General features: G+C 45.4%; 1 protein-coding gene across 1 annotated transcript in view; it reads left to right on the forward strand.

Moving 5' to 3' along the window:
* The first annotated feature begins 1,472 nt into the window (after positions 1 to 1,472).
* The window catches only part of LOC138558149 (pre-B-cell leukemia transcription factor 1-like), a 597,254-nt gene continuing 581,329 nt past the window's right edge, over positions 1,473 to 17,397 (forward strand). Inside the window, exons 1-2 of the mRNA XM_069642665.1 lie at positions 1,473 to 2,799; positions 12,470 to 12,543. Coding sequence (XP_069498766.1) covers positions 2,609 to 2,799; positions 12,470 to 12,543 — 265 coding nt within the window. The 5' untranslated portion in view covers positions 1,473 to 2,608. The remainder of the gene's footprint in view (positions 2,800 to 12,469; positions 12,544 to 17,397) is intronic.

Genomic DNA, 17,397 nt, shown 5'->3' on the forward strand with positions numbered 1-17,397 from the left:
CAGACTCACTCCAAACGGAATCACGCAAATATCCCCGTTTCGAATGTTGAGAGGGAGGAGTGCAGCCTCCACGCTCATACCACCATGGTTATCCAAAGTAAGAGAAGATGAAGCAGTGGATATGTCAGAAGTGGTGTGGAGAATTGAAAACAGCAAGGCACGCATGAAAACGTGGAGTGACCAAAGAAGAAGAACCAAGCAAGCGTCAGACATTGGAGGGGGAGATTGGGTCAAATAAGACTACAAAAAAAAAGACCAAATCACAGGCTCTCGGTTTAGCAGACCCACCAAAGTGATTCACAGGGGAACAAACCATGTCCGCACTGAGGATGGGCGCACATGGAATCTGGAAAGATTAGCCCTATATCAGAAGAGACAAGAAAGAGCAAGAACCCCGGAGAGATCACATGCTGAAGAAGGAATAGACAATGAGCGAAGGGAAGAACGGGAGCCCGAGAGAAGCTACAGAGAAAGGGAAGAAACAGAGATGGAACCGGAAATCACCCATGCCAGAACCAGAACAGGAGCAACAGGAAGATCGCACTGGAAAGGGTGACCGACCTAGAAGAGAGCACAGAAGACCGGTGAGATACAGTGACTATGTTTTGCAATGAAATTCCTTTGCCTCACCAAAGGGAGGTGTGTAGAGATATCGCGAGAGTTACCAACTCTCGCGAGATCTCGCCACGGCAGCGAGGACCGCCCCCGCGCGCTTTGCGTGATTACGGGAGCAGCAGAGGACGCGGCAAGACGCGTCCTGTCGGCTCCTCCGAGATTGGGGCTTGGGGGCTTACATCACGAGACATTTCAGTCCCCCAGCCCTGTAGCAGTTATTAGGCACGTTTGCCTAGCCGCCTGGCTCTTTAATACTTACATGTTCGCGGCAGATGTCCCTTATACAATAAAAGACATCCAGCCAGTAATCACGCCTCCTGTCATCTGTGCAAGAGTTTACTACAGCAGTTTAAATGGTAGTAAAACTATGCAGGTTGGTGCCCTGCTCCCGAAGTACAAAAATGATTTGGGAACACGGAATGCTGCTGTGGAGGCATTGTAGAGCTTATAAGAAAACAGAATGGTCATGGAGGCGGACCACGATTCAGGTATAAAAGGTACTGTGTCTGTTGAATGGCTATCATTGGTACTCCACAAGAAAACGTGCCTTGTTGTGCATTATGTATCTGGCACTGTTGCTCCTCCGTGGTCCTGTGGTTTGGAGAGTTGTCCTGTCGTCGACATAAGTGATGCACACTGCCCGATATGTCACTCGTACTCCCCTGTCGGAGCCGTTGCACCTTTAAGACCGCTAATGCTCCTTCTTCCCTTCCTCCATGGGGCAGGCACAAACCACGCCCTCTCCCAGAGCCGCCCACCTCTGAACCCTGTGATTGACAGCCGCGAGCTCGGGGAGTGGCCGCCCTTCCCCGGTGGCCAATCAGAGTAGGCGCGGGCGGGGCTTCGCAGCCATTCTGCCTGTGCTGCTGCTGCTGCTTTATGTACCAGCTTCACTGGAGAACCGATCTACAAACAAAAGCAGCAGGCAGAGTTTTGGGATAATTATTTTAATTTTCCGTTTTTTTTCTTTATTTTCCCGGAGAAAGGGGTTCTGGAGAGCGGCTGCCTCTGGGGAGAAAAGGTGCTCGTGCAGATCTTGCGTGCACGCTTCCCACCTTCCAAAAGAGAAACCGGAGAAAAGAAAAACAAACAAGGAGGGGGGTGCACGGTGCCACCTCCATTGAGGATCTGCTGGGGGAAAGTTTTCATCGCATCCTCCTCCTCCCCGCAGGCTGACAGATCCGGCCCCTTCCCTGCAGGAGAAGGATTAGCGCTCACACGGGCTGTGTGGGGAGGAAGCCTCCGTCTGGAGGAGGAAGCAGGACTTGGAGAAAAATAACCCACCCTCCACAGCACTGATTTCTTTGGCCAAGTGGAAGGAAGGCAGGGATCGTTCCTATCGCTGCTGCCCTGTCACTTCTCACGTCTCAAAGGACCCCTGTGCCGGGGCACACTGTTCCCGTTCTTGCTCGCTGACTTCCCAGTTCTCCAAGGAGCCTTCCTTGTAATTGTGGCTCATTTTGTTCCGGGTGCTCCCTGATTTCCCAGATCTCCGGGACTGCTCCTGGTGTTACTGCTCTCTGGTTTCCCAGCTCACAACGGATACTTATATGGAGCTTATCCTGTTACAGCTGCTCTCTGAATTGCCGGACATTCAAGGGTCCTTGCACCTGGGCTGATATTATCTGCGAGGCTCGTTGACTCCTTCAATCCCAAGGAACATTCTTGCAATTTGGCCTGATCTCGTTCTCCCTGCTCTCTTACTCACAGATCACCAAGGACCCTTCTTGCTCAAGGACTTGTCTTGTTCCTGCTGCTCTTTGATTTCCCAGATCAAGAGGGCAGATCTTGATTCTGCTGCCCCCCTCCCCACCTATTAGATCTGCAAGGATCCTGATCTGCATTGGTTCTCTACGGGTGTCCGTGGGGGCTCTCCCCACCTGTGTTTATTTCTCCTTGCTCCTCTCCCAAAACGGATAAGAAAACGTGGTTCTTCCAGGAAGCAGCGGAGGAGGAGGAAGAGGAGAAGTACAAGAAGGGGGGCTGGTTGGAGATGGATGAGCAGCCCAGGCTGATGCACAGCCACGCTGGAGTGGGCATGGCCGGGCACCCGGGCCTGCCCCAGCACATGCAGGATGGCACTGGAGGGCAGGATGGGGAGGGGGGCAGGAAGCAGGACATTGGGGACATCCTTCAACAGATCATGACCATCACGGACCAGAGCTTGGATGAGGCGCAGGCCAGGTGAGGAGACTGCTTTTCTCTTGTGCAGGACAGTGCTAATGTGTGCTACTGAACATGCTTTCTCAAGCACTGGGATGGGGAGTTAGGACATTTTACTGGGTATATGGCTGCTAACATATTCTCTACACCCTGCAACATAGAAAATAAATACCAGGGTACCAAACGATCTGGTGTTTTGGAGCCAGTGAAGAGGCAGACCCACTTTTGTACATTCATAGGTAGCGTGCAGCCTTGCTTTGTCGTAGTATTGGCTGGTGGTTGCTGGTTGACTCCGCCCCCCCCCCATAACAAACACAAAGGCACAATTGTCACAAGCAAAGGCATCAATAGAGGGATGTTCCTCACATGTTCATATCTTAAAAATTGAAACTGGTAACTTGCACCCCACCCCATTCGGTAATAAACCTTACATTGTGCAGTGGGGTATGGAGTCAATATAGCAGTGATATAAAGGGAAGCTGTGTTGCCTGTCAGTCTCAGAGGTGGAACTGACATAACATCCATAGAACTAGATCGGTTTGACAGAGTAACACATTAATTATAGCAATTCGCTGTTATCTTTGTTATGTGTGGTAGATGTTTGCTGGGAATTCCAGCATTGCAAGTACCAATTTCATTAAAAAAAAAGCAGGCTGAAACTTGAAGCACCCACAGGTGTGATCCTCACCAAAACACTTGATGTGATGCTGTTCCAGGCATCTTTTTTGACAGTGTAAGAAAATAACATATCTGAACTTAGCAGTGCTGCAAGGTAAACCACATGTTGCATGTGACCTCTTCAGCCGGCCTTTGCCTTTCAGCCAAAGCAGGTAGAATTATGGTACTTAAACTTTATCTTTCCAGATTACAAGTAAAGGCTTGCAAATGAGGACTAGAAGATAATTATCCCGGGCTAGTGGAAGATCTCACGTTTGGCTTGTTCCATGAAGATGGCAAGCTTTTTGCCCAATACTGAGCAGACATGTCCTAGTAATTATGACCTTGATGGCAGTAACTCTGGTTTGTTCATCCAGAGACTGATCTGGTTGGCATTTGAAAGGCAACAGAGGTCCGCTGGTAGGAGCCGCAAACCATCTACCATAGGAAAGATAAGTTAGTAGGAAGACCAGACACAAGAGCGTGCAATAGAGCTGCTCCTGCCTTTCAGACCGTTGGCGTGTCTATAAAGCATCAGCCTTCCACTGTGAAATTCTTATGTCAATGGTTACATGTTTTTATTTCCAAAAAGGTAGACATCTCAAGATAACTTGAATGCTTAAAAATCCCTTGCCACTGCGGTGATGAATTTGAACTTGTATCTCCTTGAGAAATAATAAATCCCATCTAATCGTCCAGACCACTGTATGGTTAGCCCATGCCTTGATGAACTTGAACCAGTGGCTATTCAGCTGTGAAACAGGCAAATGACCTGTCACTGCCTGGATCCAATCTTCGCTCATTTGGCTTTCCATAAACACAACTCATAAACTGTAGTGTTTGTTTGCATGTGGCATGAGCGTATCTAGTAGACATTGTGTGGTATGTAACCCTCGCCCTGATAAATAGTAGAAGTTCTGTACTATTTACCATTTCTGGTTGAATAGATGATACCTTAGATACCCCAGGGTTTGGGGCGGTCGATTCAAATAATAAAATAAACATCTCTCTTAAATGAATTTCCATTTGGGCACCTGATCAGACTGTGCTAAAGAAATACACTCGGCATAAAGAAAAATGCGGGCACGTTATCACATCGAAGATTGGGAGTCTCTCAAGCAAACTGTAAAAGTAACACATTAGAGAGCGCCCTTTGGAGAAAATTGGGGTGAAATTGGGGTAAACAGTGCATTTTACAGGACATCGGCCAGTGACGTTTCTCAAAACGACCAGTTGTGCAGTTCACTAAGTCATCAAACTGGCCCACAAATCTGTCCCACACTTTCCTGTCAGGCCTACCTTTGGGCCTCGCTCAGTGACAAGACAAATGCTTTCTAGGCAGATTGAACTATGACAGGGTTTTTCTTCAATTATTTGTTCGAGTTTAGCCAGTTCGAAATCATGCCAACTTTTAAGTGGAAAGTGGAAAGATGTGTTTAATATCTTACCCCATCCCGCCCTAAACAGCGGGTGCACATTCCGTCTGCTCAATGCGAGATTTCCGCTCACCCTTTATCCAATTCAGGTTATTTAGCTTAATGCGGGCATTCATCACATTTCCAAGTGCATCCAATGTCGTCAGCTCTTGAAGCGCGGGCAGACACAGGGCCTGATTCACAAAAGCATTTGTCAAAGGGAAAACTCTGTTGAAAAAAGCTCCGTAAATCAAATTTGCTTAAGACATACAGCATTGGGAATCTGGGATAAAAACAGGCGTCTTCCAGAACCGTAATTAAAACCTGATACGGTAGGCCTCAAGAACAGGCGCTTTTCCACATTCATGTATACCTATGCACCAGTAGACCATGTTGTATAGCATTGATTTACCGCCTCTGCGAGGGGGGCATTGTGGCTCGCAATTGGATATTATATATGGGAGATTGTCGAAAATAGGCCCATTTAAAATAACGCTCATATGTATTACAACTTTGTCACAGAAATAATGACGTACTAGAAGTTTATTTTCAGTACTATTCTGTAAATATGCACGGATGCACGTAACATGCCTGCAGCGCGAAACGCGTATGTATTTATACAAAGCATCACACCTTTTTATGGTTGAAGACAGTACAGGAAGCCCTTGGCAGTGCAACCATGTTAGTCTAACTCAAGTTTAATTAGTGTGAGCTACACTTATCATTTTGCCAGTATTATATTTACTCCCAGTCATCCCAGGTTAGAGAACTCGTGTGCAATGAGATGACGTGATAAGCCAAGGGTCAGTCAATATGTGTGAGGGAGCAAGGGGAGTGATGAGAACTGGGTCTCTTTTACCTGTTTACATTTTAGCCACTTAACTTTAGGGCGACCAGGTGACCATATGCCACCAGGACACGACCCAATCCGCAGTTTTGCCCTTTCCACGAGTTCATCTGAAGCCGATCGGCTCCCAGCGTGCTTTAGAATGGGCAGCCTACACTGAACCACATGCAGAGCCAGTGGGCTGCCCTTACAGTACAGTGCCATGTTGTGTGCACGCAGCACGTCCAACACATCCTGGTCCATAAGTAAACAGAATCATGGGTAATGATCGTTCGAAATACAATTACGCACTTTTTGTGTAATTTGATATTTAATACCGCCATTTGTAAAGTCAGTGCACTCTTCCGTTGTTGGTAGCTAAAGCAACAGCTGCATAGTAATTTTTGGGCGAGGATCAAAACTGTGGTTTCTTGAGGGGTAGCCAGGATTACAACCATTCCACTTTTATGCCACTGTCGACTGCATCTCCACGTAAAGCCAACGCTGCCCTGGAAATGCCCCTTTTGTGGTTTTGACTGTCTTTCTTGTTGAGGAATAGTCCTCAATTTAGTTCGAATTCATACCAGGTGCTCTCTGATGAGAGGGGGCAATGGGTGCGGCTCTTCACAGAACCCGTTGAACAATGCCCCTGGTGTTGTGGCAAAGCGTGGGTACCTGGTGCGTTTGTTGATATGCTGGGACCGTGGCATGACACGCGCATTTTGTTTTGATATTTAGCGTTTATTAAGGAGGCGACTGCAGTAAAACACGGTCTTTAATTTTACTTTTTTCTGTTTTTTGAATTGTTTGCAGCCTTTTGGAATGTTTTTCTCATTCGCGAAAGACATATTGTAACATCTGTGTATATTTGAAACACAGTACGAGCCACCAACTTCTTTCTCCCCATGCCAACTTTCATTTGATTCTGCTTTTAAACGCAACGCAAATGTGTGGCTCTTTAAAAGATCGACGGTCTAAAACGTCCGCGTGCATACGTTTATAAGTATTTTCTGCACATTTAAGAGAAGACAGTGATTGGAGTCAACATGTTGCTGTTGTCTGACACTACGTGTATGTATATATATGCATGCCAGTGTACATATCTAATGTAGATTTATATCTCCGGGGTCATATTTAGGTCATTGCAGTCGTAAACCATGGTAACTTCATGCAAACATTGAATCCAGCGGCTGCATTCAGCGCAGAGCGCGCCATGACTAAGAAAATACTTCATTATCGTCTTCCTTGGAGCCGTGTGCGCCTTTTCCATTTGTCCAGATCCATATACTCCCCTAGACCAGTCAGCGTGCCCGTGCGTGTAATGTGCACATTCTGCAGAACATTTATGTAATCAACGTTTAATATTTTAAAATCCATTTTTGACCAAAAACGTATGGCGTATATATGCACATATTAGCACGTATATATTTTCCTTATCAGCGTTTTCATCTTTTCAAGAAGAGAACCCGCTTGATAGGTTTCCTCTGTCCTGAAATCAAAGCTTCTGTGAAATGTGTGGAATTCAAACAGGCCACAAGGCGACGTCTTTTCAGCTCTACAAATGGAAGGATTACATGTTCAAATTAAGATGGCAAGAAAAGGGCGAGCTTTCACGAAAGAAAAATACGGCGTAGATGCGTTGGTACCACTGAAAGCTTGGAGCCGGCTCCTCTTTGTACTCCGCGGCTCGCTCGCTGCCTAAAGGCGAATATGGCCTGTTGCGAGCCCTGTGTTTCAGACCCGTTTGTTTGCATTTCGGCGTCATTCCAGCGGACTGCGAATAATCAAATTCTGAGGCGTGATGTGTCGCAGATACGAGGCGGAAAGCAGAGGAAAGCTACACTAACAAAACACGGGCGGCGCTCGGTGTCGCAGGCCACGTGCTTCTGTCCTGTTACTTGCTTTGACATATTTTACAATATCTGTCGTGCTTCATATGGCAATTTCTTTTTAATTTATAGGCCTAGGTGAGTGCGATCTGTCAGCAGCGAGATTTCAATTCCATCAGTTGTCAAATGGGTTCTCCTTGTTCCAGTTATTATGTGGGTGTTGGACTGGACTAACTCGCCCAGTGGAAGGAACCAGGGGTGTTCTACCTGTCAATGAAAAATGCCATCTTAAAATAACAGGCACCATTGGACGCCAGCAAGAAGCAACTGTTTTATGAACCATTTGCAAGATGCAATTGCAATCAAATGGCATAAGTGATGAGGTTGTGTTAGTTTGTATTTGTATGCGGCTAGTTGGGCGCAAGCTCTGCACTAAATGCTTTCAGTGCTCGTGCTTGGTTACCATGGTGTTACGGCCGGTCCGCAGGAGGGAAAATTGACATTTTGAGTTGGGCGACGACCTCGGCGTATTCTCTGGCACTGTCATCGCCTCATCTCAGTTGGACGGTGCCCTCTGTCTCTCCCGCTGGTCGGAATAAAGAAGCGTATTGGATGGGGGCTGCAGGGAGATGGGGGTCGGGGAATGCCATCCAGATATTGGTTGTCATGCTGGATATCCGGACAGACCACACTGGTGACATCCCTCCCTACCCAGAGGGAGTGTGGCCTGTTGTCAATGCAGCGGAGATTTGATGGCAAATAATGCCCAAAGGGACCCTTTCCCAACTGCTTCACCAAATCATGAATGCCACTTTCCCCAGCAATTTCTTGCATCTGCCTCGTGTTGTTTTGTTCCTGCCTTAGGACGCCACTGGCAAAGAAAGTGTGTATGACAATGCCCCTTGCTTCTCATATGGCTCATAGTTGCACGCCTACACATGTTCCTCAGCTCTCCCAATCTTTGAGCACAGAAGTGTGAATGAGCTGGATTTCTTGAAGGGATCTGCCCGGGTTGACTCCATTTTGCAAGGTAGAAGAAGGGATTGGGACTTGGTTCGTCTGCATCCACAATCAACAATGTTGCCACTGTGTTTCATAGCTTCCACCCAGCACATGATACAACTTGATAGCTTGGGAACTGCTTCTCTTAGTTGGGCTGCACCTTCAGCATGTTTAACATATGACTTTTAAGCATATTTCGGTAAAAAGCACTCGCTGACGTGCTAGTAAAATGGCATGTTGGTAAGAATGTTTTTTTCCTGTGTATTTCGCCAGTGCGAACATTATATCTTTTCTACCGGGTGAACAAAGCTCCCGTCTTCTTCAGTACACCTCGTTGCTCGCGTAAATTCCAGCTACGCCATCTAAAAAGCGAAATGACTGGTCTGGTAGTCATTCTAGAGATTATGAGCAAATAATAAACCTTAGCATTATCAGAGCTAAAGAGGTTGTTTTTCAAGTGTTAGCAAGCACTCTCTTTTTTCAACATTGTAGGCGTTTTTCAGAGCTGAAGGCGACTTTGCCTAGAGAAGATCTTCACACTTTTGGGTAATGGGATGTCTTGACCCCAAAGGGCTCTGGAACAATCCCTCTCAAAGTGGTCTTGACTTGCAGTTGCTGTAGAAAGTGGCTGCCGCATTTCCTGTTTTCTTTTACTGTTGGGAATCGGGCGCTTATTTTCACTGTCCGGGGCCCACAGTCTTTTTTCCATGGGACTGATTTGAGGAATATTAACAGTAAACCGTTCAATAAACTATTTGTAGTGGGTGGGGAGAGTGTTTGAAAAAGTTATTCAAGCTAGAAGGTAAGAGTGTATGATTTTAGCTGGCAGGATGAGAATTCTTGGGGTTTCTTTAAAATGAGGACTTTGCAGAAAAGATTTGTCTTTACTGTCTCAAGCCCCAGACATTCTTTCGCTCCATACACGACTGTATTACATACCCAGGAATATAAAGCAGTGGTTTGTGTTTTAGAATGTGGATTTTCAGAATGCCAATCCAAAATAACCTGGTTGGTGACATTCTGAACTATTGCAAATTGGCAGTGTTCTTCGTCTGCGCGGAGGCTGTGAAACTGTGCACTGTGTCCATGTGCCAGTTGTGCCCTCAACACGTTGGTGGGACCTTTTTTCTTGAAGTTTTGCCATATGGCTCTCTGTAACAGTGGCATTGCGCAGTGGCCCAGTGCCATGAAAAGGAAGGCCCCTGATGTATAAGGGGCTACTTCCATTGCGAGTGACTTTCCATTTTATGGACCATGCAGGGAAATAGCGCACTTCCAGTGGCCCTCTGCCTTCCATACACTCAAAGTGTTTCTCTTGGTCTCCGGGTTTCTCTCCCTCCCCCCTCCCCCCTGCCCCCATCGCCCTCCACCTGGTGCCTGGAGCCATCTGGGGTGTGATGCTAAAAGCCACAACAGTTATAGCTGTAAACAAGCTATTTATTTAAAATGACATGTGTGTGATAATACTTGACTATATCAGAGCATTGGGCTGTTGTGACAATTGATATGTACAGTTCCCTAGATTGGTTTTAAAAAAGAGCTTCTTGTTAATTTTTTAATATGCATACGTTTTTAAGGGACCACATTTTGAAAGGGCACATTGGTTTTAGCAGTGTATGCAATTGTGGATCCAAGTATAACTAAACCCCTTTCTGCGTGTTTCCGTGATGGCTACGTGGCCAAACTAAAAATGCACAGTTTGCATTATTATAAAATGTGTCCATTTATCTGGGGACATTTCTTAAGTCTGCTGCATGGACACCACACGGCTTCTCGCTCACAGTGAGGTTGGTTTTAATAAAGGACAGTCAAGTATACTACACTTTTATATATACCTGTTTTTAAAACCTTTTATTTAATGTATAAATTGTACGCAAAATATGTCACATGAAAACAGATGGCCCCTTTCAAAATACAATATGACCCCTCCAAACTACCCTGCAAGGACAAATGTACACTGCGCCAGCAGGCATGCAACATCCCATAATTGGCTGCTCCCTTAAATGCATAGCACCTGCAATATTGTATCCAACCCTATAAAGTTTAGGAGAATCCAGAATTCCTTGAACGCATGTTGAGGATATGAGTCTTTCAGAAACCTAGAGTACAGAAGGCCTCCCTGGGGCCTTTTTTCGCTTTGAAGACAGTCACCAGGCGTGCATTGCATTCTGGTCCTAGTATGTTTTTTATTTCTTTTTGGGAAAAAACCTCTTTCGCTGTGAGTAGGTTTCCTTTCCCGCCGCATGAGGAACCCCATTGGCGAGCGACTTAGGCATTTGAGATGCCAATGACTTGGCTTGCTGAGCTAAGCAATTTTTTTTCCTTCTGGTGACAAGGGGAGGTATTTTCGTCGAGGACTTTTCACCCGCTCTTTCCTACCCACTGCGGACACGCGCTCTCCGGTGATGCTCTTCAACTTTTGCCAGCATCTGTCATCTCATATTTCAGGCTGGCGGTAGTTTTTCTTTTCATGTGTGCTGCCATTTCCGCTCGGCGTTTAACTCAATGGCAGATAATGAAAAAGGGCCAGGGAGATCACCACCCCTCCCGCTCTTTAAATCCCTTATTGAACAAAGTAAATCACTGTCAGCCCTCCACCAATTTTCTATGGACTTGTAATGAATTTCAATGAAGAAACTGATGTAGGGAATTATTGAAGATGTCCTATAGATTTTCTAAATCTTTAGTACATGGGGTGGGGGGGAAATGTCGAATAATAAATGTTTCCTGAGGCATTCATAGCTCAAGTGCCGAAGCACCATGGAATTTCTATTGGGAATTTACTTAAAAAGGAGAAAGCGAGCAGAGCCCTACAGATGAAATTGTACATGGTGTTAAAAAGGGGCCCGCTCGCATCACCTTATCCAGAGACCAAGACAATTGGACAGACGGAATGGGAACACAAGACACAAAATAAAATTCAGTCAGCCTCCTCCTGCAAGGTACACACAGGGCCAAAGTTGCAAACATTTTGCAAAGAGTGCACACATGGTGATGGTGATTCCCAAAGAATCCCATGTGTGTAGTGCGACTACAAATAAGGAGCACATTTCCCAGGAGCGCAAGTATGGCAGTAGACTTGGATATGGGAAAGCGAAAAGGGAAAAAAAATAAAATGACACAACTGTTGAAAGTGGTGTCCAAGAGTGCTGGAAATGAAACTATTTCAGGAAGTAGTGTTGAAAAATAAGTGGAAAAAGTCGGTGAAGTTTTGCCTCAGTTCCAAATCTAATTTACTTCATTTTGCAACAGGGGCAAATCTAGAGTGTGGGAGAAGAGCACATTACGTGTTCCTTTCTAGTGAATAAATAATGATGCTGTACATGAGCTTGTAGGTGTATCTTTCATTTTAATTTCCTGTATGTAGCCACTCTCCCTACACTATTATTTTCCGAATGCAGATTACTGGTCATTGCAGGCCCATCCCAATTCCATCCATTCAGTCGTGGGTGTGTGCCCGCCCGCAAGCACGACCCGTGCACATGTGGAGCAGTTTACGGATCCACAGTGGCGCAGTTTACGGATCCACAGTGTAAGCAGCTCTGTTGTCATTTGACGTTCTATAAAATGACAATATGATAAAGTAAAATGAGACGGTCTCCCTATCCACATTGGCTCCCATTACCCTTTTGTGAAAAGCTTTGTGAACCGGGCCTTTAGATATTAACAGCAATTAAAGCCCAGCCTAGTCTCTCCACGTGCATGCATCCCACTACACCGTGGCCCACGCTCAGCATTGAGCTCTGCCTTTTCTATCTCACGATGGCTGCCTCTCTTCTTCTTTCCCTGTCCCGTTATCTAGAGCATAGTCTGCTGTTTCACGTACATAGAACGATACGGGAAGGAAGCAGCTGGCTTGTTCCCATGTGCTCGGCGTTGTGTTCCGCCGCGCGGCTGGACTTGGGGGGCCATTGTTGTGGCTGCGGGTCGTTCTAACTGTTTTGTGTCCGATTTCTCTGCAGGAAGCACGCGCTGAACTGCCACAGAATGAAACCCGCCCTGTTCAACGTCCTGTGCGAAATCAAAGAAAAAACAGGTAGGAAGGCATTTTTGGACACCAACGGCAAGATACAGCTTCTGTACACGGTTAAATTATGTATTTATGTACTAGAATCGCCCTTTCGTTCTTCCTTCCTTCCTCTTGCAGCCTGTCTCCACTCAGGCAGGCTGTGATGCGGTGTGATTTTTGAGGCGCCGAATTTTCACCTTGTGTTATATTGTCTTGCTTCTGTACTGAAGAATTGTGTTGGTTGCTCCCGTGTTCCCCGGATCAGACTCCCCGTTTTCAGTGCAGTTTTTATTTTTTAGGCCTGCTAGCATTGTTGTATGCTTAAAAAATACAGACTTGAATCCGAGGTGTACCGTGCGTCAGGGGAGTTGCTAGGTCTGGAAAATACCCGGGGCTAAGCTGATTTCGGAACTGTTGGGACTGGGGGCTAGCTAGTCTTTTGGCTGTAGCTCCTGAGATTCTATCCCAGGCTACAACCAAAAGATCAGGGGCTATAGCCCCCTTAGCCCCCCCCTAGCAACGCCCCTGCCGTGCGTGCATCCGCCCTTGGAATTTAAACCGTCTTTGAGCATTCCACTTGCCCAGGGCAATTACAACTCCATCTCTGACCAGTTAACTTGAAGGAAATGGCCTGGCGTATTTATTATTACATCCTGGTGTTATATTGTGGCTAGACTTGTAGCCGTGGTCATTTATTGTGCCAGACCTTATTTTTGTCTCTGCATAATGGAAGTATGTGTGGGTGAGGGATACGGTGAGCGATATTGGACTTTTCTCTCTACGTGCAGTGGAATGCACACTATTGAGTAGGGGGGCTTTAGAATGTCATTAATTCATATCAGAGATCATTGGCTTAATGGCGAAAATCTGCCTTCCCTCCCTCACCTATGCTTGCGCCATCTGGGTGTTTAACTTTTAAGACCACCATTTCTGATATCTATTTTGGCCTTCTTCGGAAACAGATGCTCCCATGTTGGCTGTTTGCAGCCGCCTCCAATATTTGTATTGATGATTTGATGTTCGTGGGTGTTGTTTTAGCATTTAATCTGCAGAACGAACCTGGTCTCTAAGAACTGTGCCCAGATCCAGAGAAAGTATGGTGTGTGTAATCTGGACCATAACATTCAAGCCGGACAGCACTGCTAGTGGTTAATAGAGCTATGGAAAAAAGAAGAGTAAATCACAAGGAACCGGACAGCTGAAAATATGCTAAATATCACGCGTGGGTATATAAGTGGGTTTTAAGTTGTTTGTTGCTTTAAACTCTTTTGCTGTCACACGGGGAGTGGCAATGCCCATCATTTTTTGAGTGTTGGTTTCTTGGTGGACTAGATGTGATGGGTCATGGTGTCCTTCCTGGGGGGCGCCCTTCACCAAATTGTGCTAATGGTAGCTGGCGCAGAACAATGAAGGACATTGCAATGTTTAGAGTGAAATTGATGAACCTCTAGTGGGGAGGGGTTGATTCCCGTAAACAGACAAGCTGATTTTTATGCTTTGAAAATCTGATTCCTACACTTTGTGACACTGAGCTAATAGTTCAGGGAAGCTGATTTCCTTAGGCAAGAAGACTGCTGTAGTGCATGGAATTCCTGTGGCCCGATGCAGATTGTTGCAGACAGGTCATTCCTATAGAAATAGCAACCGGTTCCTGAATTGCGATCAGCTGATTCCTATAGCGTGAAGACCTTTTTTGATCAATCCGATGTGCTGATTCTGCTAGTGTGAAGATTTGATTTCTGACCTACTCAGGCTCCTGTAGTCAAGCATTTTTTAAAAATAAAAGCAGCTTTGTTGTGCAAAGGGCTGCCTACATCAATCGGATCAGCCGATTCCTTTAGTCTCTGTAGCTGCTGCGTTCTGAACAGCCCACCATTATACTGCCTGATAGCCCAGAGGGTCAAAATCTGTAGAAATATTTTAATCTCAACAAATACTTATTAGAGCAACTTCTTTTGAAGTGGTTTAAAAATAGGTTTACTCACCAATTGAGACATTGCATTCGGTATTGATCTCTGCTTAGCCAATCAGAATGCAGTCAATAACTCCATGTATCGAGTGCATGATGATAAATTGGCAAGTATTATATTCAATACATCCATGTGCTTTTAGAAATCATCTTTTGGTACCAGGTTTTGTGTACTGAATCTGATCATTTTCAGGAAACCAGTCTGTTTTTAATGGGGAGCCCCCACCCTCCAATTCCCATACACATGTCCACTTCCTATTCCCTATCAACTATGCTAACCAGAGTCGCCCCCTTCTGGCTTTCTTTGGCATTTTCCTTTTTAGCAATGCAAAGCCTTTTTGGTATCCTTTGAAAAATATATTGTGGTAGTTTCAAACGATTGACTCTGCAGAGTACCATCCAAGCGAGTTAAGCACACTTCAGAGGTGTACATGCAATCTGCAGTCACAGGGGCGAAAACTGAGCAGGGCCAACGGAGCCTTTCATCCTTCTATTGTATTGGGTTGTAAAAAAACCTAATGTTGGCTTGCTTGGAAACCTAGTATAGTAAGTATCGCTATATATACACGTGGTATTATAGTTGTATTATTTGTGTTCTTATTATGAAAGGTGATACAGTGCGTCATAACACCTCAAGGATGCCTCTAAGTACTTTGATGTCTGAGAAAAAGGCAGAAGACACCAAACCAACCTAAAGGGAAAAAAACAGCAAGCAATATCTTTCAGGAGACCGTACAAGGACATGCTTGTAGAGCAAATTGACTTGACTTTGTCCTTAAAATATAGGTGTTTGGTTATTTCCCTTAATTTCAAAGTGGGGATTACCAGAGGTTTAACCCCCTTTCCTGCAAAATTTCCCTAAATTTCTCTTAAGACCTTTGTTTGCCAGCACCTCGCTGATTGCTTGTCTAAGTTCGTAACCATTTTCTTGCAAGGAATTGGGGAGCCATCGAGCCAACAGTCCCTGTGGCGTGAGCAGCATTTGATCCGCGGTGCTTGTCTGCTGTAATCCGGTCCGTTGCTCCCCGGCCACACCTCTGGCTGAATTCCGTTATTGCCTTGAGCATAGAAAAGGAACTCTCTCATGTGCACCCTTTGCTGTTCATGGCAGTCCTCATTTTTGTAGATCATTTGGGGAAAGGAGGTTTGAGCACCTTGCGATTACCTTTCTACTGATCAAAAAAATGTTTTGTTGGGTTGCCGTGTCAGTAAAGACATAGGGCTGGTCTGTACTGGCTGGTAATAGCCCTGCAGCCCTTCGAAATGACCCTTCCTACACTTGGGCCTTTCCTCTTCCTGGCAGGTCATTCATTACCAGTGGGTACAGCGCACCACCAGCCTTGATCATATAAATACAACATCTTGTTCGTCAGAGTCTTGTACAGGAACACTCTGCATGATCTGACTTTTCCATGCTTTTGGATGGCTGGTGACATAAGCGCTTGTTAACTGGAGACGCAAAGTGACATCTGCAAAAGCCTGAGACGCATGTCATTGCTTGTGCTGTATTCTGAATAGCGGATTGGTTCTTAGTAGTTTGATTTTAATGCAAATATGTATAAGCCACCAAACCTCGACAGCAGGCCAATGAGGTCAGAAAAATGGGATGTGTTCTGCCACTTAAAAAGACTAATAGGAGTCTACCTTGTATACTCTGCAAAGACACCCATCTCCTAATTGTATTTTAAGTTCTCGGAGAAGAAGAGCTTTTAACAAGGCAACAAAATGCCCCCTCACCACTAGCCATTGGCGAGTGATGAAACACTCTTGATATGTAAGAAATGGTGTTTGTGAGCATGCATAAAGCTGGCTTTCGTGGCAATGGATGAGTGACTTATGAACCTAGCTTTCAATGTACAGCTTGAAACGTGTACTTGTATTTTTACCGACCTGATGTTTACCCCCTACTCACAAGGCTTGTCTGGGTTGAAGGATACATGCACATCAGACAACACTATATGCTTACGACCCACTCCCTTGCCCTCTGTAAGGAATATATTTACTGGCATATTTATTTAAACATCTCGGTTATCAATGGTTCATCCAATCGGCAACCACCGCCTGAACCACATCCCTAATTTTTATTTGTGGGCAATATCATGGGACCCTCTAGGACTAAACGAAGGCCTGGGAAGTCATCACAGCAGAAGCCCAGTCCCCTCTTGCCCCAAATTTCAATGTAAGAACATGTCATGGTTGGCAGGAGCTCCTAAATTTGCCTTTTGTGTGGTACTAGCTTTACTAGTTTTTACCAACTCAAAACAAGTCTGCTATTCCTAGAAAGGCGACCAGCCCGAACTAATGGCTGCATTGTTCTGCTGTTCAGCCACACATTGCCCAAGTGGACAAACAATTACGTGTTCTGTTCTATGGACCTTTCTGGCTCATGTCAATGAAAGTGGGAGCCCTGTGCCCATAGGTAAAGCCAACTTGGAGACTCTTTAAAGCAGGGAGTACTGTACAGACGTAAGTTCATTCGGAAATGTCCAACGTTGTATGGGGTTTACATTAGAAACTCGTTAGTATAGCGTTTCTTGTGACCTGGATCGGCCAGCAGATTGTTTGTTTTACCAAAATGCATGCTTTCATTGGATTTTCTGGAGACCCTAATGTGTGTTATGTCAACTTGCAGAAGAAAATAGATGGTGGTCTTTAATGACACATATTTCGCAAGGCATTTGTTATGAAATCACGATGGGACAGATTTGGCTTCACAGATTCATTGATTCTTTTCAGAATGTTTGTTTTGAAAATCCATGCTGGCGTTAATGCGCCCGCAACTGTATGGCGGAATAGGAAATGGAGGAGAGACTTATGCCCTCTCGCTTCCCAACTCTGCCATACATATTGAGGAAAACAAGTACAAGTTCCATAAATAAATAAATAAATAAATAAGCACATGATCAAAATAG

This window comes from Ambystoma mexicanum, chromosome 1q, assembly GCF_040938575.1.
Source record: "Ambystoma mexicanum isolate Mex_15411 chromosome 1q, UKY_AmexF1_1, whole genome shotgun sequence".
Lineage (NCBI taxonomy): Eukaryota > Metazoa > Chordata > Amphibia > Caudata > Ambystomatidae > Ambystoma > Ambystoma mexicanum.